The 25,692-nt window shown below is 47.1% G+C and overlaps 1 protein-coding gene across 12 annotated transcripts in view; it reads left to right on the top strand.

Moving 5' to 3' along the window:
* AGAP1 (ArfGAP with GTPase domain, ankyrin repeat and PH domain 1) overlaps nt 1–25,692 on the top strand; it is a 559,406-nt gene that overhangs the window by 335,796 nt on the left and 197,918 nt on the right. For all 12 annotated transcript variants that reach the window (XM_025289491.2, XM_025289492.2, XM_025289493.2 and 9 more), the window contains one exon: nt 24,353–24,457. In XM_025289491.2, the coding sequence (XP_025145276.1) occupies nt 24,353–24,457 (105 nt within the window). The remainder of the gene's footprint in view (nt 1–24,352; nt 24,458–25,692) is intronic.

Raw genomic sequence — 25,692 nt, forward strand, 5'->3', positions numbered from 1 at the left:
TAAGAAGATGAGTAAGTGCCGGCACCATAGTGTCTTGATGACTGTAACCCTGTGATATAGTCTGCAATCAGGAAGGTTGATTCCTCCAGCTCCAATTTTCTTTCTCAAGATTGCCTTATATCAGAGTCTTTTGTGTTTACAAATTGTTAAAAAAAAAAATAGTTCTAGTTCTGTGAAAACACCACTGGTAACTTGATAGGGATTGCATTGAATCTATAGATTGAATTTTCACAATATTTTGTCTTCCAACCCAAGAACATGACATACCTCTCCATCTGTGTCATCTTTGATTTCTTTCATCACTACCTCATAGTTTTCTGCATACAGGTCTTTTGTCTCTTTAGGTAGGTTTATGCCTGGGTATTTTATTCTTTTTGTTGCAATGGTGAATGGGATTACTTCCTTAATTTCTCTTCCTGATTTTTCATTGTTAGTGTATGGGAATGCAAGGGATTTCTGTGTGTTAATTTTGTATCTAGTGACTTGACTAAATTCATTGATTAGCTCTAGAAATAGTACCTGTGAACCTGTTTGCAAGGAAGGAACGGAGACACAGACATGGAGAATTGACTTGTGAGCAGAGCTAGGGAAGGAGAGGGTGGGGCGAATTGAGAAAGTAGCATTGCCATATACACATTATCAAGTGTAAAACAGACAGCTAGTGGGAAGCTGCTGGATAACACAGGGAGACCCGCCTAGTGCTCTGGTGACCTGGAGGGGTGCGTGGGGCTTAGCAGGGGAGGGAGGCTCAAGAGGAAGAGGACATATATGTGACTGATTTGAGTTGTCATACAGCAAGAACCAACACATCACTGCAAAACAATGTTCCTCCAGTTATGTAAGCACTAGCGATGTGACGGGCAGTGTGTGGCTGTAGGCAGCACTGCTGTGTGGTGTGTAGGCAAGTTGTTAAGAGAGAGTCCTGAGAGTGCGCATCACAAGGAAAAGCTCCCGCCCCTTTCTCTCTTTTCCTCTTCCTTTTCTTTTTACTGTATCTTTATGAGAAGATGAATGTTAGCTGAACCTTTTGTGGGAATCATTCCACAGCATTTGTAAATTAACCATAGTGCTATATGCCTTAACCTTTACCGTGATGCGTGTCAGTCATTTCTCAGTAAAACCAGAATAAAAACTACTGCAGACAGCACTGGCTGCTTGGGGCTGAAGCCCAAAGACCTCTTGTCAGTAAGGGGTCAGCTCATGCCGGGTGGTGTCTGAGCCACTTGGTTCCTGTGGTGAAGTCCGGATGGTGTAGTCTGGTGTTCAAGGACACTGCTGTAGACACGCGTAAAGATGTACAACCTAACCCCACCCGGGTTACTGGTCCCAGAGTTGTTTGTGTGGGAACAAGCGTTCCGTGTGGACTTGTGTGTTGGAGCCCCCCCGGGTTCTGCCCCAGCAGTCTGCAGCTCAGGGGAGAGGCTAGGCTTGTCCCTGGGTTGATGCTCATGGTCATCTTCCCTGAGGTCCCTCCCCTCTCCTGTCCCTGACCCTCCTGGGCTGCTCAAAACATGTCCATTGAGGAGCACACCACCCTGGTTGCGGCCATAACTTTTAAAATAGAAACTGCAAAAGTGGATGCCCATGAAACCATGGCTTGCTTGTCACACCCATGTGGTTCTTCTCTTCGCATGTGTGACAGAGGTGCCCCTCTGAGCCAGCAGGCCAGCTTTGGGATGACAGCAAATGCACGGTCAGTTGCTGGTAAGGAAAGACTAATAGAAGCATGTTCTGTGTGTTCCTGTAACTGATTTCCAAGAATTCAGTGTAAAAGTCTCTTGCGAATTGACTGGGTACAAAGAAAGCACTGAAGGACCCAGAGGTCTACTGAGGTTCATCCTGAAACATCCCTTTTGATCTGTGCCGTGTGTTTTGTTTAAGTGTTTGAATGTTCTAGGTGAGCATGGCTACTTTCCACAAGGCTGCCTTGGTTATCTCAGGGAATTTTTGTTTTTTTCTGGCAGAGGACTGGGTAATTGACAAGACGCCATGATTGTACATCATTTAATTTAGTATTGCCATTTGGGGGAAGTGCTTATCTTAATTGCGAAAATCTTCAATTTTGTATAAATTCAAATGGAACACAATTCTGATGCTATAGCAATCTTTAAATTCCACCATCACCGTAACTACAGAAAGGAAACTGAGGCTGGGCACGTAACATTATAAATCATTTAATTTTTCTTTAGTTGATAAATTAATATTCACTACTCCATCACATTTTATCCAAGGTTTTGGAAACAGGGTTAAAACATGAAAAAATAACACTGTAGCATATAAATACAACATCTTTAGGGAAATATGTTTATCAAACTTCTTAGCTGCAAGATTCTGGAGGACTTTTTACTGATTAAAATCATTTCTCCTTCTAAAAGATAAGGCTTAGTGTTTTGGGTTTTTTTTTTTTTTTTTTTTTAAAGACAGTGAACCTTCAAGTTGGAAAACTGGCAGGCAGAACATATATATCTACTTGAATTTGTTTAAAATGTATCAATTTAGAGGGAATTATTTTTAAACTGTATAAAATTAAAAAGGCAGATGGCTTAAGTAGTTAGGATGACTCTTATCCAGAGATGATAAAATGTAATGAATATGAATTATTTTGCTGTGAATTATATTTTGTGCGCACCGTGATCTGTACTCCTTACTTGCTGTGTACGTCCCCTTTGTCAAAAGTTACAACGTATCCGTCTACCATGAAAGGTCCCTATAATGTGAAGGTGGCTTCCCTCCATGCCTGTGAAATTGATGAGCTGATGAGCTGGGAGAGACTCCCTCATATTTTAATGCCAGCCGTACCAGTCCTCACCCCCAAAGAGCTGGGGCATCAGCATCGATGGTAGCAAGGAGTCTTTGCCGCTGTAATTGACAAATAATACCCCTCATAAATACTGCCAGTCTTTTCAATTAGTTTTCATCTAAAATTCGGGCTACAAAATGATGGCCTGTCAACTGACAATAAATGGCAAAAATTAATAAATTGTCTTCTAAATAGAATGGACACTTAAGAAAAATTGGGCAGCCAATTTAGCACAGCATGAAGCGAGGGGAACCTTTTGTACTGATGCCCGGCACTAATGTCGTCCTCGTCTTTATTAATGGTCCTCAGCGGCTGCTGACAGTTTTGTTGCTACTGGCAACTTTCTTCATTAAAATTAAAGCCAGCATCAGATTCCATTAGCCCATACTCTGGGCACCTTGCATTTTCTTATACATATTGTTTCTTTTATTAACTCCCTCTCCACCCATGAGAAGTTTTCAAAGAATTTAGATGGGAGGAAATATTTGCCGAGGCCAGAGAACCGTTCTGGTGTCCTTAGGGAGAGATGGCTGTTACTCGCCAGGCTAGAGTCAGCTTCCTAAAACCTGCAAGCATCTCTTCATTTTGTCCCTTCCCTTTAAGAGCCTGTTTTATCTCCATAAGTGTGTGTGCTCATGCCTGCCAGCTTTCAGACAGAAACGGCCAAGTAGCATCAGGCCTTCAGCTTCCTCATTTTTCCCACCCCCCTCCCCCCAGCAGTTTTTGTTTGTTTGTTTTGTTTTTTAAGTTCTGGCTTTCCCTTTCTAACTTGTCATTCCCAGCTGACTGTACCTCGGAACAATAGTAGCTTGATGCTCGAAGGACTTGAATTCGCCAGGAATGCCTTAGAGTTATTTTCCCTGAAGGCATTACTTTTATCTGTAGAACAAATTTCAACCTTTGAAGGAAGAAAAAAAAAAAAAGCTTTGCTGAGCAAGTTCTGAACTATTGTCTGGAGATCGGCTCTGTGCCCCTCACAGCACTGTTCGCAGTTCAAAGACCGAAATGCCTCAGCCCGGGCTCCGAGCCTCTTTCCGCAGCAAGAAGTGACAAACAGCTCGGGATCCAGGGCAGCTCGGGATCCAGGGCGGCTCGGGTCCTGCCGGGGACCTCTGCATCCACCCCGCAGCAAGGGCCGTGTGGGCACCGTGAGTGCCCCTCGAGGGGAGTCAGGCTGAGATCAACAGCCACACGGCTCCTGCCCCTCCCAAAACAGTCCCTTAACTGCTTTCTTATGCCCTTAGTTGGGGGCTAAACCTTCCTCTCCATTGTTTTTCTTCTTTTCCTTCTTTCAACTCGATTTTACATGGAAAGAAACCCAGACACTTGTGAAAACCATAAAAGGCACTAAAGGAAAAGACATTTATCAGAAAACCTACTTGGAAAAATTTATCTCTGACAATCCTGGCAGTCGAGGCAAAAGGGTACTTTGTTCTGTGGGGAGTCGTTACGTGAGCGCCCACCATTTCCTACAAACCCCGTAACCAACCTGAAATCCTGAGTTGCTGTTCTCTTGTTTTCTCAGGGGCAGTTTATGGATTCAATGTACGAATGAGCGTTTTCTATCCACTTAGGTTTCCAGTCACCACTGTCTCACCCTACCTTCAACTTTCACATCATAGATAGGGACAGACGGTATCTAGGATAGTATTAAACCAAAGAGAAGCCAACACAGGAAACATCCTGTCTCAGTCTCAACTTCGGATTTTTTTTTTTTTTAACATAAGAAGTGACCAGAGATTGCAAGCAATTTATAATTAAAGATTGTATGACTTTTTGCTTTGCAGAGAATTGTTGCAGCCTATTTTTTTCTAATAAATATTTCTGACATTGTAATAGTGAAGTGAATCAGTCAGATCATTGCAAGAGGGCTCTGCTCTCCAGTCTTCTCTCTGAGTAATCTTAAATAATTAAATGAAGAGCAACATGTCAAATAGTGTTTCAGTTAGTTGGTGTTTTAAAAAAAGGCATTGATAAGCTAAAATCTAAATGAGTAATTATTTAATACTGTTGAAGGGCCCATAAAGGAACAGGACTAGATCTCTGTATGTGTGTACAGCCCTCTGAGCCCCAGTGGGCTCTTCCCACTCTAGGCTCCCCCTCCCCAATATCTGAGCCCAGCAAAGAAACAGTTGTTACTTGATGATTGAACCCACTAATATGTTACAGTAAATGGGGCATGAAATACAATACTTTGTATATAGTATAGACTAAGTGATTCTTATATTGAAACAACAAGACCATTTTTAACTTGCTGACACAATATTTGCAGTGTTTCATCATTAAATTGTCCTGATTAACAATCAACTGCTAGAGTGAAACCCTTGGAGTCATTTTTTTCCTAATGTGATGCCTCAGAGGATTGGTTGAACATCACTTCGTCCTCCTTTGTACCTTAAATTTTGATATTTGAGGCCTTTGGAGTGAAACAAGGTGTAGTCTTTTTGATAGGATACATAATCCAAGCACTTGGTCTTGCTGTTCTTGTCATTAGTTCAACAAGCATTTTTTTTTAATTTGTCTATTTGTTGACTGGCTGGATCTTAGTTGTGTCCTGCAGGATCTTTGCAGCTCATGACTCTGCGGTTGTGGCGCTCGGGCTTAGTTGCTCTGCAGCCTGTGGGATCTTAGTTCCCCGACCAGGGATTGAACCCAAATCCCCTGCGTTGCAAGGGGATTCGTAACTGCTGGACTCCCAGGGAAGTCCCAGGTATGGTCTTTTTTTTTTATGTGGATATTTCCTGAAGCACATTTTTGACAGCTGCTGAGAATATTATCCAGAATTTCTGTATTAGTAAGGTGTGGTGGTCGTCACTGATTTTGCTCCATATTTAGGGGGCACATCTCTCCGTCTCTGTTACACCCACTAAGTTGAAGCAGAGGAGACGTCGGGAGAGGGTGCTTGGTGAAAAAGAAGCACATGCAAGCCTCCCCACCATCACCTCTGTCACCCCCACGCACCGTGTATTCAGCAGAGTAGCCCCTGCTTGCCAGTTGGGGGCGCGCAAGCTGGCCACTCCCTTCCCTCTCCTTGGTTCCGGGTACGTTCAGACAGATGAACTGACTGCTGTCTGTGAAAAGACCCACTGGTGACCCTGGTGGGCACGCCGGTTCCTGCTCACCAAGGGAGTGATCCTAGGGATGACCCTTGACCTTCTTTATGCGTATTCACATTTGTAAGCACATGTATCCATTTGATCACAATTTTCAGCAACTTGACCTTTCCTCAGCTGAAACTGATGGGAAGACACTGGAATCTGTAGAAAAGTCACACCTGACATCTTAGATGTGAGACCACAGGACCATTTGGGAGGAGAACCAGTTTGCACCTTGTCCCCAGGGGGTCTGGGGCGTCCTGGGTATCTTTTCTTGAACTCACTTGTTTAGACAAAGACTGAGAGCAGGGGTGCCCCCTTCAACCAGACACCTTGTAAGGAGCACTGGGGCAGCTGACCATCTGAAATGAAACCTCACCACAAGCTTATTTAGGCCACGAGGGACCCTCCTGACCCGGGCGTTTGGTGATAACGTTGAGTGCACACCCAGCCCCAGGACATGGCGATGACTAGATTCATTTTGTTTTTCCAGAAACACGGTCTGTCTGTCTCTGTCTCTCTCTTTTACTGTCTATTCAGTTCACAATATTGTTCAGTGTCCAAGAAATTGTTGCGGTTTAGTCACTAAGTAAAAGTGAAAAGTGAAAGTCACTCAGTCATGTCCAACTCTCCTGACCCCATGGTCTGTAACCCACCAGGTTCCTCTGTCCGTGGGACTCTCCAGGCAAGAACAGTGAAAGTGAAAGTCATTCTGTCGTGTCTGACTCTTAGCGACCCCGTGGACTATACAGTCCATGGAATTCTCCAGGCCACAATACTGGAGTTGGCAGCCTTTTGCTTCTCCAAGGGATCTTCCCAACCCAGGGATCAAACCCAGGTCTCCCACATTGCAGGTGGATTCTTTACCAGCTGAGCCACCAGGGAAGCCCAAGAATACTGGAGTAGGTAGCCTATCCCTTCTCCAGCGGATCTTCCCGACCCAGGAATAGAACCCTGGTGTCCTGCCTTGCAGGTGGATTCTTTACCAACTGAGCCACAAGGGAAGCCCTTCCAAGAAATTAAATAGTACTAGTTACAGTTTCTAATCATCACCATCATCACTGGGATGGTAGATAGTGGTGGAAGGAAATATTTGTGCTGCTCATAAAAAGATTGCCCATGGCGTGTTTCTGGAGACTGAGACTCAGCAGTACCAGGGACTGACTGGCCATGGATTCCCATTCTGTGCTGGTTCTCACCCACAGTGGAGGCTGCCTGGAACACCACGTACAGAGCTGGAGGCTCGCCCTCTACAGCTGCTGTAGAGGGTGGCACAGTGGGAGCCCGCCCACCACGTGGGTGCTGCCCCTAGTTCAAGTCTTGGCTTAAAATCGAAACATGGCTATTTGCACAAGCTTTCTTTTCTTAACTAGGAACCAAATGAGTAATCCCTCCCTCCTTTGATTTCTCCGATAGAAACTCGTGTCCATGTTCAAATTGCCTTCCTCTGCCTGTGCCCGCATCTTAATTACTGAGTTAGAGGAAAGCAGAGGGGCAGGCCATGACGGGTGTTTCTCTTTATACCTCCCTGTATCCAAAGTAGCAGTTTACACTTACCGTCTGTACAATAAGGCTGTGTGTACTGAGTTGCTGTCTGACGGGATCCTTTATGAGCCTGCCATTTCTAGTCAGTCCATAGTCAAAGCTATGGTTTTTCCAGTGTTCACATACAGATGTGAGAGTTGGACCATAATGAAGGCTGAGCACTGAAGAATCAATGCTTTCGAACTGTGGTGCTGGAAAAGACTCTTGAGAGTCCCTTGGACAACACGGAGATCAACCAGTCAATCCTAAAGGAAATCAACCTGAATATTTGTAGGAAGAGCTGAAGCTCCAATACTTTGGCCACCTGATGCGAAGAGCTGACTCATTGGAAAAGACCCTGATGCTGGGAAAGATGGAAGGCAGATGGAAAAGGGAATGACAGAAGATGAGATAGTTGGATGGCATCACTGACTCAATGGACATGAGTTTGAGCAAGCTCCGGGAGTCGGTGATGGATGGGGAGGCCTGGCGCGCTGCAGTCCATGGGGTCGCAAAGAGTCAAACACGACTGAGTGACTGAACAGCAACAACATTTCTAATCAACTTTGCAACGCAGTGCAGGCACATGGTTACCATGATGGGATCGGAGCCCTGCAAACAAGTGAATGCAGGTCTGGGGTTTACCCCTCACTGGTCATAGACCTTATTCAATTATTTAATCTCCATGAAACATTTTACCGTCCATGGCGATGGTGATATCATACAGTTATGTGTTCACGTGTTTAACAAGGATTTCTTGAACGTTTGTTGTATGCCAGGTTACAGGAAACAGCAATGAGCAGAGAAAAATGGTCCCTCCCCTGGTGAAGCTGGAGCCCGACAGGATCAGGTGTGGTCTGGGCCAGCAGTACCATCAGATAGAACGTGAGCTACGTAATCACACCCTGCTCTTGGTATTCACATTAGGAAGAGTGGAAAAAAAAAAAAAGTGAAGTTAAACGTAAGAATACATTTTGTTTGACCCAGATAACCTGTACAGAGTCATCCTCTTTTACTGCTGAGCTCTCTGAACCTGGCATGTGGTTCACATCTACAGCTCATCTCAGAACTGACCACAGGCGGGGTCCTGGCTTGTCACTCGGGGCTCACGGTGGCCCTACTGGGCAGAGCAGGTCCAGAGCTGGGGGTACTTAAGCTGAGGAGGGGGAGGAGGCAGCGTGAGGAGGGGTGTCTTCTGGGCCTGGGAGGCACCCTCACCTCTGAGGCTCTGCAGAGGTGAGGGTGCCTCGCTTGGCAGCAGCCCTCACCAGTTCGGCAGTGCTGCTGGAGGAAGCCTGGTGTAGATGTGATGAGGAGCTCTGGCCTGAACAGGGTAGGAATAGGGTCTCCCAGGGACCCCGGAGAGAGCTGTCCGCAGCTGTGGGTGAGGTCTTCTAGGGCAAGGCTTGGAGAGAAACCAGCTCTGGGCAGGGGCAGCGTCCGAGTCAGGTGGGCAAGCCAGTAGACGGGTAGGACGGAAGCAAGAACAGAGTGTGCCCCAAGGAGAAGACATTAAGAAGTGTTTGTTTGGAGAGAAAAGACACATCTCCCCGCAGAAGACTAGCACGTGCTTGTTCAGCCACTAAATCGTGTCCGACTCTCTGAGACCCCATGGGCTGCAGCATGCCAGTTTCCTCTGTCCTTCACTGTCTCCTGGAGTTTACTCAGATTCAAGTCGGTGATGTCATCCAACCATCTCATCCTCTTTCACCCCCTTCTCTTCTTGAACTTATCTTTCCCAGCATGAAGGTCTTTTCCAGGGATTCGGCTCTTCGCATCAGGTGGCCAAAGTACTGGAGCTTCAGCTTCAATATCAGTCCTTCCAGTGAATATTCAGGTTGATTTCCTTTAGGATTGACTGGTTTAATCTCCTTGCAGTCCAGGGAGCTCTCAAGAGTCTTCTCCAGCACCCCAATTGGAAAGCATCAATTCTTCAGCACTTATCCTTCTTTCTGGTCCAACTCTCACATCCGTACATGACTACTGGAAAAACCATAGCTTTGGCTATACATAGTTAATGTAAATATGAAATCTACTCATAGCTCACCTGATGTCTCACACTCGATTTCCACGCCCCCACACACCCCAGTCCCACGCACACCAACAAACAGTTGCCCTGGGGGGTATAGTATCAGTGCCGGTGACTGGGTTTAGGGATCATTTGCGTGAATAAAGAGGCAGCCGCAGGTTTTTTTATTTCTTGTACAGAATTCCCCTTGCCACGTCTGTCACTGTAGTATTTTTGGCAGTGCCCACCGTCTGTCGCAAGGAGGGGTCCCTCCACCCCTGGCCTCATGTCACCGGTCTGGACACTGGGGTGTCCTGGCTTCCAAGTCGGGAGACTGAATTCAGTGATTTTCTTTAGTGAAAAGAATAAAAAAACAAAACCTCACCTACTCAGAGCTAGCGGAGTCCATCTCCAGCCTGTGGTTTTGTTCGTGGTTCTCGCCTCCAGGGGTGGTCTGGGTGGGAGGACGGGACCAGCCCAGGATGGAGCGTGGTGATGGAGCGGTCCTGCTCGGTCATGCACCCTCGGGGCCCCAGACAGCAGTCAGTGTCAAGAGGGGCGACCACAGAGGCATCCCCTGGCTGAAGCTCTCATCATAGCTGCCGAAACCCTGGTGCCAGACGGAGGCAGGGTGAGAGGGAAGGAAAACAAGCGGATCAAGAGAGAACGTTAACTGGGAAAATCAAGAAGGGTCTGTGCATCCTGGCGGGAATAGGTTTTTTCTTCCTTTCTTTTCTTTCAATGTGAGAGCTGTTTTTGGTTCTTGTTTTAAATTATTCCAATATATAATAGGCTCTTTGTTGTTGTTGTTTTCCTGCCCCTGTTAAAAGAATTCATTTGGTTCTTGCTGGGACTTCATATTCAGCCATAATTCACCTGAAGTACACATCTCTTCAGCATTCCTCAGGTCAACGTGGTTTATAAAAAAGGGGGTTGAAAAAACCCAACAAACTTTTTTCCCTTCTCTATCATTGTTCTCCATCTTGTTATTCAGTTAACACGGAATTAAATTGGATTCTGTGTCCATCATTATTAAAATGTGAAGTGTGTCGGTCACAAGGCATCCATTCCGGGGCAGTTGGCTGAATAATTCTTTTCTTTATTATCCCAAATTACTGCTGAGCTCTGGAGAGGGGAGCAGTTTAGCCAATTATTGCCATTTGAGCTGGATTTGTGGGTGATTAGCTCCTGGTCGAATCCAGTCCCGGCCGGCGCTTTGAAGCCGCGCCGTGTGATTTTCTCAGCGGTGAGGTAGGAATCGGCGCAGCTAATGACAGGAAGGTCGTGCGGGTGAGCTGACCCGCGCGTGGTGCAGGCTTGGGTTTCGCAAATAGGGCATCCACAATAACAAGTGTGTCACTAACCCCGCCGTGCATAATCGGGGCTTTATAGGATTGCCAGAGATGCTGACAGCTCAATTAAAGTGGAGCCCTTTGTACCCTACAACCTGGCGGAAGGACAGAAATATTACTAACCAGAAAGGGGAGGGCATCACGGGGCTGGGGGGAGCTGGTTAGAGATCCCCAATCCTCGCCTGGTCCCTTGGCCCCCTCCCCCACCTCCCTCCGCAGGCTGGAGCGGATCCTCCCCCATTTGTGGTTTAATAGAGCCTCTGGATGGGGGGCTTGGAGGCAGATATCACTATTCCAAAAAATGAGCTCAGTTAAGATGGGCTTCCTGCTGTTTCTATGGAAACACTCGAAACTGGGTGTAAAGTTAAAATGGAGGAGTCGGGGCAAAGCTTGCAGCTCCTGGTCAAGTCAGTCCATCTCCTTTTACCAACACTGACATCCAAGCCTCATGTGTATGAGTTTGCTAGAATCTTTTCGCATTTAAGGTGGATCTGGGGAAGCCAGTTCATTGAAGTTATTTTCTTGCATACAATGAATGGTGGTTACTGATTTTCTTCTTTTACTTAAGAGTAGTTTCTACACCCAGAGCCATAGGCTGTTTTGATCCGCAGTGTATATAGTCTTATCATTTTTGTCACACTTGCTTTTTCCTTGTTAAACCTCTCATATGAGGGTCACTCATCCTGATTGGATTGGATGGCGTTTTAATTGAGTGGTGGGGTTTTACACCCTCCCCGCCTTTTTATTTTTGGTTTCGGATTTTTTGATGGGTTGCTTTGATATATGGAGACATTCTGGGTGTTTGGAGCTGTTTTATAAGTAGGAACATCTGTAAATTGGGGTGATTATGTAGGGCTAGCCTGTGCAAACTCAGAGAGACCTGGTTCCCCAGCATTCCCAGTCTGTTGGCATATGCCAGATCTGACGTGCCTCATAGACCCCCAGGGAACACAGCCTGTTGGGAGTAAAAAGTGAACCTCCAGTGAGCTGGGATTTGAGAGCTGAAGATGCCGTCTGTTGTGGAGACCTGCAGGGCATGCCTGGTGAATCCAGGCTGTACCACCTGCTGTGCTGGGTGCTGGTGGGACTAGACCATTTCTCTTTGCTACAGCAGCTCACAACCTGTCTGCCCACCACTGCTCTATTCTTTCAAGGCTGCTGTACCAAAGCACTGTTGCAGAACCTGACTTGGGTCCTCTTGCCCACAGTAAAGCTAATCTATGGACACAGGGTTGTGGTGAACGAAAGTAGGGTTTCCTGCAGGCGCCAAGCAAGGAGTCCAGGTAGCTAATGCTCAGAAGACCCAAATTCACTGATGGCCTTCAGGGACAGGCTTTTAAAGTCAGGATCGCGGAGGGGACTTGTGAGGTGTGTGATCGGCCCGTGGACAGTCTTCTGATTGGTTGGTAATGAGGTAATCGGGACTTGGCATCATTAGCCTTCTGGCTGCAACCGGTCTGTGGTCTCCATGCTTGTGGGCAGCGTCCAGTTAACTTCTCCCACCTGGTGGGGGTTTCAGTATCCGCCAAACCGCTGAGAGGACGCAGTGCAGAATGCTGTTACCTGTGACCCCTGAGGAGGAGCTGACGCTCCTTGACTTTGTCTAATGGCCAAAGTATTTGTTATTTTATCTTGCTTGATTGTTTTCTTTTTACATTGTTTTTCCCTTCTCTGATTAAATGTATTTAAAACTTTTATTAAGGTTTTTCTATGGACAGCAGGCAGGCAGAGGACATGTGGTGGCGGAGCAGTTTATGGGGCATCGTCCCGGGGAGGCCCCAACGGGTCCTGCTTGGTTCCAGTCCCAGGGACTAGGGGTCTTAAAAAGAGTCATTCATTTTCTCACAGTCCTGAAGCCTGGAAAGCCGAGGTCAAGGTGATGCCTTCCTCCGAGGCCTCTCTCCCTGGTTTGTGGCTGGCCCTCTTCTCCCGTGTCTTCACACGAGTTTCAGTCTGTGTGTGTCCCAGTCTCCTCCCATAAGCGCACCAGTCACACGGGGTTGGGGCCCATCCTAAAGGCCTCATTAACCTCAGGCTCTTTAAAGGCCCTGCCACCCAGCTCAGTCACGTTCGAGGTACTGGGCTGAGGACTTCAATGTCAAAATCAGGGAGGCTGTAATTCAGCCCAGACCACTGTCTAAGGGACCAGGTGACGCTTGTTTGAGTAGAGGTTATGGAAGCCCAGAGCCCAGTTTCCGTGAGTGTAATGAGGTCTTCCCCAGGAAGGGCAAGGAGGAAGAGGAGGGTGCAAAATGGGAGCTAAGGGGGAAAAAGCAGGATGTGCCAATTTTAAATTAAGTCAGTGGCTGCTGATGGCTTCTGTGTGGTTCCAGGGCCAGAGAGTGAGTGTTTTAGACTTTGCAAGTCACATCGTCTTGCCTGCAACTCCTGAGCCATCCCGTGCCATGTAAAGCAGCCATATGTAAGGATGGACATGACCACATTCTGATGAAACTTTATTTACAGAAAAGAGGCAGAAGGTAGATTTGGCTCACAGGACAGACTTTGCCAGCCCTAGTCCTACTGGATTCCCAGTGTGAACAGTCTCTGTAGGGTCCACTGGCCTTGAGATTCCTGTTGAAACAGGAATGAGCCTGAAGCTCAGGTTTTTACATCCAACTCTCCTGACGGGGAGTTCGCAGCGTCAGCTCGGCCCAGTGTGTAAGTGATGGGGGATGCGAGAAACAGACACTTTCGTGAGTGAATTTCCACTCCTTTGGGTCCAGGCATGTTCCTCTAAAGTGTGTATTTGTTACCTGCAAGGGACAGCTTGGCATAAGGAGAGAGCAGGAGCAGGTTGGATGGAGAGTGAAGTTCTGTTCTGGAAAAGCAGGCTTTTGGGGAGACAAGCAGAGAATGACACCAGATTGGGGGGAGGGGGCTTCTGCAGGAGCCCCTGACCAGGGAGAAGAATGTCCCTGTCCCTCATACGATAGTTTGATCCCTCTGCTTCCCCAGTTTCTAATGATGAAATGTATCTCTCAACCAAATGCATTTTTCTGGTTTATTTTTAAGTCAGCCAAGCACAAGTAGTAGTTGTTCAGTCGCTCAGTCGTGTCCAGCTGTTCGCAGCCCCATGGCTGCAGCACGCCAGGCCTCCCTGTCCTTCACCATCTCCCAGAGCTCGCTCAAACCCATGTCCACTGAGTTGCTGACGCCATCCAACCATCTCATCCTCTGTCGTCCCCTTCGCCTCCTGCCTTCAATCTTCCCCAGCATCACAGTGAGTCAGCTCTGCACATCAGGTGGCCAAAGTATTGGAGCTTCAGCTTCAACGTCAGTTCTTCCAGTGGTTTCCTTTAGGATTGATTGGTTTGATCTCCTGCTGTCTAAGGCACAAATAGATAAGTTTAATACATTTTATGGGAAAAATCTTGATGAGAGTAAAAGTACTGAATGCATATGTGAGACGTAAGTGATTGGCGATCATACTCTTTGCCTCTTGTAAAGATGCCAGCTTTCCTCTGTGATATTTAGAAGTTCACAGAAACCTTGAACTGCTATCAGGAGAATCTTACTCAAAAGTACTAAGAACGGGAATTGTCATGACACTGAGTCACCCTTAACAGGTGTCCCTTACAGAACCAAAGAAGGATGCAAACGGCACTTCTTTTTTTAGAAGCAGCAATATGAAACATTTTTGAACTTGTATGGATGGATTCAAACCCTGGAAAAACTACCGTCTTTTTAAACTTGATAATTAGGGAGCTGTCGCACCCCCTCCGGTGCAGCGGGATAATTCAATTTATATGACTGCTGAATCACATGCAGACTCTCCTTTGCTTTCAGTCAAATGCGTGTGTGGCCTCCAGTGGCTGTTAAAGCAGATGAGAAATGCTGCCTCTGAGCGAAGATCAGCGCTTCGTGGATGTGTCTGTTGATGGTCTGATCTTTCCATGGCTCAGCCTGCGGCGGGCTGGTCCTCCCTTGCCTCGTAGGACTCTGGCCGTTAAATGTTGTCCTGGTGTCGTGATGGTCTCTGGGCTGGCGGGCGCCAAGGCCACTGGTCCCTGCGACTCAAAACAAAGACTGATTTGCCTGCTTAAGACCCCCAGCCTCGAACGCAGTCAGTAAATCTTTGTTGGTAAATAATTGCTATTGAGCAGAGTTTTAATATAAATTTATGAGTGGTGTTTTATCACAGCTTGGGGCTGCAACGGGCACTGAGTGATGGATTTCAGACGCCACTTACATTCATTACATTAACTTTGTAAGTTATTTAAAGCTTGTACACTTAACATTGCTTTTGGCTTTCAATGACCTCTTGGGACCAGGCAGAGACTACACACGGCTAATAAAGAGATTGCAGCCGAAAAGATAATTCTACTCTTTGCTCCACCGTAGAAAACGGTCCTTGAACCAAGAAAGCAAGAAATGCCTGCCTGGAGTCTGAGATTTTGGTTGTAGATCATTAAAAAAATCAGCCTTTCTGGGGCATCAAAGAACAAAATGGTAACAATTAGATCAGCATTTGCCATTTCCAAGTAAGAGAAGAGGAATATTTGAAATGGGACGAAGCCTGTAGTACATTTCTTGCTGTGCAAACAGGCCAAAGATGTTAAAGCTTTGCAGTTGGTCTGGAGGGTGAAATGATTGACAGGGAGGTGGCATTGCGTCCGGTTTTGAGTACAGACTACTGCTCCTGGCGCTCGTGCTGCAATGGTTATCTCCTGCCAGGGATTTACTCACATCAGAGTGGTTTAAAGCAGTAGCCATTTTCTTATTGCTCATGACTCTGTGGGTCAGGAATCTGGAGCAGGGATGTTAGAGACAGCTCATCTCTGCCCACAGAATGCCTTCTAGGGCTGGGATGTCCATGCTGATTCCCTCACTCATATCTGGTGCCTCAGCAGACATGGCTCCTATGGCAGGGGCTTGATGCCCACTGGTCAGTGACGATTGTCCCATAGACGAGACCCACATTCTCCCCTTTGTGGTTTCGGGGTCTCTGCCTCCTCACTGTCTCCCTAGCAATACGGTCCAATTTCTTTTAAGGATGCTAGGGCTCCCAACAGAGAAGGCAATGGCACCCCACTCCAGTACTCTTGCCTGAAAAATCCTATGGGCGGAGGAGCCTGGTAGGCTGCAGTCCACGGGGTCGCTAAGAGTCAGACACGACTGAGCGACTTCACTTTCACTTTTCACTTTCATGCATTGGAGAAGGAAATGGCAACCCACTCCAGTGTTCTTGCCTGGAGAATCCCAGGGACGGGGGAGCCTGGTGGGCTGCCCTCTATGGGGTCGCACAGAGTCGGACACGACTGAAGTGACTTAGCAGTAGTAGCAGCAGGGCTCCCAAGGGCATAAAAACAGGAGCTGGCTAGGCCTCCTTCAGGCTTTGGCCAGAATAATAGCATCACTTCTGGCACATTCTATTGGTTAAATTGAGTCTGGGGTCCTGGGACGACACAATGAGCTGGGTTTTTGAGGGTCGTCTTTGGAGACTGACTCCTTCAGTCTTCCCTCGAACCTGCAAAATACCCCCACCCTGATCTACAGAGTCTTATTCCATATGGCATCAGGCTTCCATCCAAGATTGTCATCCACGTCAGGTGTGCATGTAGATGAGGCTCCTGGGATAGAATCCTTCCCCTCTGAAGACCAGGTACTCAGGAGATAAGTTACGTTACACACATGCAAACTCAGACGCAGGGACCGGAGAACCACAGCTGATCCTCATTCACAGAAGTAGGAGAGGGACGGGACACCTGTAGCTGTTTCTGGTCCCCAGCAGCTCAGCACCCAGTGTGCCCTGCTCTGGGCAAGGGGATGTTATGCTCCCAGCGGCCTCCTCCTTGGTCCTGGTCTCTCTGTCTGAGTCGACCTTCCTTCTCCATAACAAGTAGCCTGTGTTCATAGCTACGTAGCTTCCTCAGCCTGCTTCCTGCCATACTTGGGTTGAAAGCCCAGAAACTCTTTTCATTTTTAACTTTCTCTGTGCTTTTTAGTCCACAGTGGTGTAATTCCTTAAAAAAAACAAACAAACAAAAAAAAAAAACCTCATGGGTGCCTTTTTTATCAAATTACAAATTCCATCCATTAGACAAAGGCCACTCTACACATCCCTGTCTCTAATCCACAGATCTTCTCTAACATGAAGGGCCTACCTTAAATCTTTCTGAGTTCTCAAGAAGGGGGTCTGAATGGCACACCCTGGTGGTATCTATATTTTGAAATCACATCTCCTGGCATTCAGGGCTTCCCTGGTGGCTTAGATGGTAAGCAATCTGCCTGCAATGCAGGAGACCCCAGTTCAATCCCTGGGTTAGAAGATCCACTGGAGAAGGGAATGGCAGCCCACTCCAGTATTCTTGCCTGGAGAATTCCATGGACAGAGGAGCCTGGTGGACTACAGTCCATGGGGTCTCAAATAGTAGGACACGAATTAGCAGTTAACAATTTCACTTTTCACTCCTAGCATTCTCTGGATTCGGTCTTTGATCTGAGGCCAGTTCTTATTCTCAGAGGTTTCTGCTAGAGAAGAAGCTGGGACTGAGAAACCGTTTTGAAATATTTTTTCTAGTCTGCTTGAAAACTACCTTGAGTTCCTCTTCCTTCTTTCAGACTCCGCTGAGCAGGCAGTGTGTCTGGCATCCTGCTCTTAGCCAGGTCCGTCCAGGGGCTCACTGGGCGCCCTGGCGACGCAGCACCTTCCCGCAGGGGGCAGGTCTGCTAACTGTCCATCCGGCTAGTGCACAAGTCAGCCCCCTTTCTCCAGCCTCAGGGAGCGTCTTCCTCATGCTCCTTCCAGCTGCTTCATCGCACCAGCCTCCATCTGCTGCCTGATTCCAAGCCAGTGCTACGTGTTTTTGACTTTTGTTACTGAAGTGCCAGATGCTATTTCTCTTTTTCTAATCTGTTTGTGCACAGGGCTTCCTTGGTGGCTCAGACGGTAAAGCGCCTGCCTGCAGTGCGGGAGACATGGGTTCAATCCCTGGGTTGGGAAGATCCCCTGGAGGAGGAAATGGCTACACACTCCAGTACTCTTGCCTGGAGAATCCCATGGACAGAGGAGCCTGGTGGGTTATAGTCCACGGGGTCACAAAGAGTCAGACACGACTGAGCAACTTCACTTCTTCATGTGCATAGGACTCTCCTCCAAAACCTGTGCCTGTGAGTTGCTCAGTCGTGTCCTACTCTTTGTGACCCCATGGACTGTAATCCACCAGGCTCTTCTATGCATGGGATTCTCCAGGCAAGGATACTGGAGTGGGTAGCCATTTCCTCCTCCAGGGGATCTTCTCCAACCCAGGGATCAAACGCAGGTCTCCTACATTGCAGGCAGATTCCTTACCATCTGAGCCACCAGGGAAGCCCCAAACTTAATGATTTGAAAAAAAAAAAAAACCTGTTATTATTTTTCATAATTCTGTGGCTCAGGACTATGGACAGAGCACAGCGTGGCTTCTTGGTTGGAGCTCCCCAAAGCAGAAGCTGTCAGAATTTCTTTCAATTTAAACCCAATGTAGGGGGCATCACTTCAGCTGCTTCTGGGTAAATTGAGTCAGGCATTCCCCCAGTCAGTGTGGGATGATTTACACAGGGGCAGGAATAACACAAAGCCTGGCGCAAACTGGAGTTATCTTGAGATCAGCTACCAAGCTGGCTGTGTGCCTTGGGTAAGCTCCATACCCTCTGTGTGCCTCAGTGGCCTCGTCTGTAAATTGGGGATAATCAGAGTAATTACCAGCAGGTGGTAATAAGCTTTCGGCAGCGGCGGGGGTGGGGGGGTTCGTAATTCTTAACTTGTAAGGCTGTTAAAGCAGCATCTGGCTCACAATGAGCCCAATATTGTTTTGAAATAAAAATTTTTTAAAACAGACACATAAGCCATACAGGAGTCAAATAAAACATTAACCGTAATTGACGTCTACACTAGGGTTGATGGTCAGTGAGAAACAGTCTGAAGCAGGAAATTGTTTTTACATGTACAAAAGTGGCATCTGAAAGATAGACCGAGGATACATTTTGACATTCCGCCGTGCGGTTTTGCCCTGGGTCACACAGGATCAAAGGGACTTAGGATCAGCAGGACCATCTACCTCACCAAGGGGGGCTGCCCGCCTGCCTGTCTCCGGCAGAGCGCCTTCCGGCCTCTGTCATCTTCTAGCTGGTGGGATCACGGCTTCACGTCCTTCAAAAGTTTAAAATGAACTATTTATAGGGTTTTCTGTTTCCTTGGCGCTTAGAGTAGAAAGTGTGTGAGTTCAGGAAGGCAGAAGCACAGGGGGATCCAATCTAGGGGCTCAGCCAGATGCAGTGAAGGGCCTCCTGGCATGTTTGAGCATCGTGGTTCACTAGCAGAAGTTTGTCCTAAAAGGAGGCAATGGGTTCTCGCCCTTTGGCACTTTGGGGGTATCCTGACTGTGTTCAGAGGAGATACAGCACATCAGAACACTGGAATCTTTTGCTTCCAGAGGAGTTGGGGGCTAAGACCAGGCTTGGCTATGTAGCTGTGTGATATCTTACTGGACCTTGGTAGCAACTAGCCTTGGTCCCTCGAAGTGAGGGTATGCTGGGACAGACTCCGCTCCAGACTTACAGACCAACCTCCCCCTACCCCTGCCCCTCTGCACTGTCTCTACTCAGCCATGGACTCCTGCTCAGGCAGCTCTAGGCATCTTGACCCATGGGCTTACTGTCCCCAGGGATGCCCAAGCAGGGTGGCCCCAGGCAGGGATCCTGCACAAAAGCTCATCTAGCAGATTCGGGACGGAATGGTTCAACTTTCAGAGCCTCTTGAGATTCTGCTATTCTGTGATTCCCACTTGATACAAATTACCCTTTAAAAAATCAGTGTTCAGAATTAATTTAAGAAGAAGACGCAACAGGAAACATGTCTTGAATCCACTGAAGCTGTTTCCTGAGTCTCCTCATTTGAAGTCCAATTGAACCTCTGATTACACAAGTCCCACCGTAATTCATCAAAGAGCTCGCCTCCCATCATCTTTTGCAGGATGGGTTCTCTTTATTGTTTATGGAGAGACCACCAAGTGTGTTGGCTTCTCCTGGTGTCGTGGCCGACCTTTTCTAAAGGCTCACATGTATATGTGCGCAAGTGGACTCTGACGTCTAGAGCTGTGGGCATTGATCCAGGACTCCCCTTCCGGGAAGTGAAAGGACGTGGATGGCCGTCGTCTGGGTGATAGGATGGAGGTCCTATGGGGCCCGCTGTGAGTCCAGCGCCTTAGTCCAGACTCCGCTGCTGCCTCCTACTGACTCTTGGCACGAGGTCACAAACACAGAGGTGCCTGCCTCTGACCTGCGCATGTGCTGGGTTTGGCCTGAATTACACGCAGATGGTGTATAATCCATTGCCAACATTCTAAAAAATAAGGAGCTGTCCCTAAAGCTCCAGTTTTTCTTTTTCTCTTGACTCACCAGGAGATCTGGAAACGTAGACACAAACTTTGTGTTCCCTGTACAGTTCAGGGAGGCCGTTCCTGGAAGGGTGGCCTCATTGGGCCTCGCTGAACCTTCATCAGGAGATCTGACCTTCTCCACTCACAACCGCCCTGACCACCCCTTCCTGAAATTTTTTAGTAGCCTTGAGATGTGCTTCCATAAATTCCTCATCGCGGTCTCCCCTCTCTCAAGGACACTCAGCGTTTAGGACATTCTCAGGGTGCTCTTAAGATTCAGCAAACAGAAACCCCTTCCTCTGGGTCCACGTGCAGTAGATTTTAGGGGGCACATTTGAATCTGTTCCTGGTAGAAGGGTGCTTGTCTTTTCCTTCACTGTGTGAATATGAAATACCAGTACTGATCGGCCACCTCCCCTCAGGAGAGGAATCGGACCTGAGTGGCTGCCAGGATCCTGGATGACCCGCCTCTCTCGGATTGGGATTTGTGCTGGGAGAGAAGGATCTGGTGCTTTGGGACTGAAGGCTTTGGGCTGAGCCATGGTAGGGACACTGGTAGGCTTGACTGCAGTGGTCATTTCCAGGTCTGAACTTAGCAGCCCACAGTGCTAACGGCAGGACTGGAGAGGGCAGGGTGGCTGGTCCCGTCACTTCCCATCAGCTAACGAGCGCCCTCACCTCCATAGTCAGAGTTCACGTCCAAACCGAGGGAGCCGTAATAGCAGCTGCCCCTGTCCTGCTGCTGATGGGGGATGAGTGAGTGAGAGAACGCGGCGATGCTTAGAAACGCGTCGGCACATGCTCAGGCCGCTTAAAGAAATGTGCACCTTACCTGGTCCACCTCTGCCCAGACTGGTGTCTGGGCGGCCCCGACGTGTGTACGTGTGATGTGTGGAGCCAGTTCAGTCCCCGTCTGGTGTCTGATGGGGGGAATCATAAACCCAGCTGGGGCCAAAGCTGAAGGACAGAAATAAGGCTCCGAGCACGCCAGGGTGATCTTCAGGCCCGCTGAATTCTGCAGCGTTTGAATAGTGCAGGTAATCAGAGATAATCCTCCGAGGTGAACCACGGGATTTATTTAAGATTGTAAAGATTTGGATTTTGTATTTATTTATTTAGTTTTTTTAGCAAGACATTGTTTTCCTAGCACCTAACAAAATGCCTAATTTAAGTCCCTCGGAAACGATGATGTCCCGTCTTCACTTGGCCTCCTGGTAAATTTTCCTTTTATTCCCTCAAGAAAGGAGTCTTTATTCCCCTCACCGGGCAGTGCAGGACTTGCTCCTGAAAGTGCCCTGAAGATGGCCTGAGGATTTCTGTGTGTCCCTCTTCACGGAGCCTGTCTTTCATCTGAGGAAGAAAGGAAAAGCTTCCTGAGGAGGACCTCCCTGGTGGTCCAGTGGCTAAGACTCTGCACTCCCAATGCGGGGGGCGCAGGTTTGATCCCTGGTCAGGGAACTAGATTCCACGTGCTGCAGCCAAATAAATAAATGAATAAAAATAGTAAAATATCTTAAAAAAAAAAAAAAGGCTTTCTGAAACCCAGGACAGCTCTTAGCCAATGATGATGCACAGTAACCCCAGCCCCTGGGTGTTACTGGAATCCCATCTGAAATGGAGGGTGGGAAAATGTGAGCCTACAGAAGAACTTGTTTATATTATATATATAATTTTATTTGGCTTTTTAAAAATATATATAATTTTATTTATCTATTTGGCTGTGGTGGGTCTTTGTTGCTACTCACAGGCTTTCTCTATTTGCAGTGGGCAGGCTCCTCATGGAGGCGGGGGTTTCTCTTTGGTTTCAGATCATGGGTTAGTCTAGGGCACACGGGCTTCAGTAGCTGTGGTGCGTGGTATCTAGAGCGTGGGCTCAGTAACTCTTGGCACACAGGCTTAGTTGCTTGTTGGCATGTGGGGTCTTCCCAGACCAGGGGTCGGACCTGTGTCCCCTGCATTGGCAGGTGGGTTCTTAACCACCGCACCACCAGGGAAGTCCCTGTGTCAGATTTTGTTATGCTAAGTTTTAAAATCTTAGAAATCCCACTGGGGGGGGACATTTAATGCTGTTAAGGGGTTGCTTTTTCATCGCCACTGATCCACGGTCACTAGTCGAGCCCCCCCCCACACTAGTCCTTACTGTGCCCTGAAACCTGTACCACCCCCGATGGGAGCGAACGTTTTTCTCTGGAGCTGGTTCCCTTTGTTGGTCTCAGTGCCGTGTTTGGTTTATATTGGTTTAGATTCCAAGACATCAAGGTCTGCAGCTTTCTGTCATATGCTTCTTTAGATAAAAACTTGCAAAGAAATGATCTTCCAAAGGTTTACTTGTTAGTTGCCTCAAACTCTGAAATATTTTCCCTCAGAAACAATAAACACTGTGGCCAGAGTCCCCAGGTGGCTCATAATCCATTATATTTGTAAAATCTGTCCATAAAAATGCAATGTCATAATATTGGGAAACTGACTCAATGGACCTGAGTTTGAGCGAACTCTGGGAGATGGTGAAGGACAGGGAAGCCTGGCATGCTGCAGTCCACGGAGTCCCAAATGCAATAGGCTTTTGCAGTCCGTGCAGAAGAAAAATGCCTTCTTGGTTGTTTCTAATACTTTGGTTCCTGGTTGATAGAATTAGGAGGCGGGTGGGGGCTGGTAAAAATTCTCAAAGGGACTCGGGAGGCCGCACCTTCCTAAGGTGTCAGATTCTGTTTCAAACCGACAATTTTCTTTCTGCCTCCATCTGGGTGAATTAACTTGCGTTAGTCTTAGGCTTTCCCAGTCGTACTTATGATCACGGACTTCTCCTTGTCTTGGCTATGTTGGCTCTCATCACAGCACACGGGCAGACTTCTCTTACTGTGGGGCACAGGCTCTAGAGCGCACAGGCCCAGCAGTTCCAACGTGCTGGCTTCTCTGGTTGTGGTGCACACGGGCTCAGTTGCTCTGAGGCATGTGGAATCTTACTTCCCCGACCAGGGATCAAACCCACGTCCCTGGTTTGGAAGGCGGATTCTTAGCCACTGGACCCCAGGGAAGTCCTGATCACATTAACAAGTGAGCAGCAAGAGAAAGAGCAAGGAGGGAGGTTCTCCTGCTCCCCTTTGTTCCTGTGGACGAGAGTTAGACGAATCCAGATGTGAAAGCTCAAGTTTAAAACTGACTGACTAGGAGGGCGTGGGGCTTCCCTGGTGCTTCAGATGGTAAAGAATCTGCCTACAATGCAGGAGACCTGGGTTCGTTTCCTGGGTCATGAAGATCCCCTGGAGAAGGGAACAGCAACCCACTCCCGTACTCTTGCCTGGAGAATCCCATGGGCAGAGGAGCCCGGCGGGCCACAGTCCATGGGGTCACACACAGTCGGACCTGACTGAAGCGGCTTAGAATGCACGCGTGCAAGCAGAAGGGCCTGAAGCCCCCACAGGGAAAGAGAAAGTGCAGACTCAAGGTGCTAGGCCTGGCAGAGCTCAGGCTGCCTCCGGTTTTCTTAACTCAAGAAAGCCTAGAAATGAGACAGAAGGTTTGCTGGGAACTGGTAGTAAAAACAAGAGCAAATTCTCATCAGTCATCTAAGGAAGGCTGGATTAAATATACTTGTGTGTCGGTTTCAAGTGTTGAATGGTTTTTAAGAAGCTTTAATATGATTTCATTAAAAATGGATTAAAGTAAATTATACACAGTTCATCTATTAAATGCCATTGCTAAGTTTGCAAATGGAATTTCATTTTTAATAAATTAAGATCTGAAGTGAAAAACTGTAAAATAAAAATGTTCTTATTTGTAAATATCGTAAAGGAAGAATATGGTTAGTGTCTTATTTTTAGAAAAGGAAATTTACATTCCTTTTTTAATACCTATAGGAGCTCCATGTGCTTACAGCTTAGTTATAGGAAAAGGTATGATATATCACATCACAATGGTCTGTATCATATTGGTTGAACCAACGGCACGTCTTAGCCCTCGTTAATGTCTCAGCATTAAGTTCTGCACTCACGTACACAAAAGGGAATTTGTTGATTGTATATATATTTTATAAAAAGAAAGGGGAAAACTGAATGACCAAGGCAAAAATGTGTCATTTCCATTTTAAGATGCCAAAGAGAAAATGGAAGTTTAACAATTTAAAAGTTAACCCGTGTGCCTACTCTTTAAAAAATGTGCGCAGGACTTCATGATTCACACTAATTTCCGCCTGGCTTCTTTTTCGCTCATAGGGCATGCTGCTGAAGCGCAGTGGCAAATCGCTAAACAAGGAGTGGAAGAAGAAGTACGTCACGCTGTGTGACAACGGTGTGCTCACCTACCACCCGAGCCTGCATGTGAGTGTTGCTCCCTGGGAAGTTAGCAGGTGCTGGGCGGAGGGCACACAGGGCGTCCGTGCACAGTCAAGCCTTTCGGCTCTGTTGAGGGTTAAAGTAGTATTTTATTTTATTTTAAATTGCTCCCTTTTTTAATTGGTAACATTTATTTTTAAACCAAAATGAATATTTTATAATATTATGAATTTTGCATCTTATTATAATACTAACAGAATGAAAGTTACTTTCTTAATAGAGCCTTCCTTTAATAGTATGTAGTCTTCCTCTTTCCCAAATTAAGGATTTTGCCTTAAATTCTATTTTGATAATATATCTCAGTGTTCTTTTAGCTAATTTTTTTTTTTTTTTTTTACAGAATAACCCTTTATTTTCAGTCTATATGGTGTTCTTATAGTTCTTTTTTTGTTTGTTTTTCTTTTTTTTTTTTAAGTAAAGTAGTATTTTAAATGAGAGTAAAAAGACAGGAGCAAGTAGTCAAAGAGAAAGGAGAAAAAAATCTATCTGAAAATCTAGACTAAAAGAAACTATAGCAAGTCTACATACGAACAAGCTCCATTCCGAGAATGCATTCACAAGTCCAGGTTGTTAGTAAGTCCAACAGAGTTAGCTCAGATCCCCAGCTGACACAGTCGACCTTACAGAACTGTACTCTAATAGGTTTATGGGCTTCCCAGGTGGCTCTGGTGGTAAAGAATCTGCCTGCCAGTGCAGGACACGCAACAGGTGCTTGTTTGATTTGGGTTGGGAAGATCCCATGGAATAGGAAACAGCAACCCACTCCAGTATTCTCGCCTGGGAAATTCCATGGGCAGAGGAGCCTGGCAGGCTACAGTCCATGGGGTCACAAAGAGTCGGACACGACTGAGCACCATAGGTTTATAATACTTTTCTCCAAAAAATACATAAAAAACACAAAGTAAAAAGAAGAGCATTTTCAATACAGTACAACAGCTGGTACTTCTCGGTGGTACCAGCTTCGCCAAGCTGCTTTCACGCTTGCTTCTAGACACCCTGGGCTTGAGGTGAAGATGCTGCCCCGCTGTCCTCTCTGCAGTCCCGCACAGTGATGGACACAAGCGTACAGCCACCTGCAGGGGGCGCACGCGCGTGACAGCGCACACCAGACACTGAATAAGTAACGTGCCTGGACACGTGAACACGCAGTCGCATCTTACAAAGTCTGCAGCTTGACAGTTCTTTTGTTGGGAACTCACTGTGCATTGAAACCCAGGGTC

This window comes from Bubalus bubalis, chromosome 6 (assembly GCF_019923935.1).
Source record: "Bubalus bubalis isolate 160015118507 breed Murrah chromosome 6, NDDB_SH_1, whole genome shotgun sequence".
NCBI classification, from domain to species: domain Eukaryota; kingdom Metazoa; phylum Chordata; class Mammalia; order Artiodactyla; family Bovidae; genus Bubalus; species Bubalus bubalis.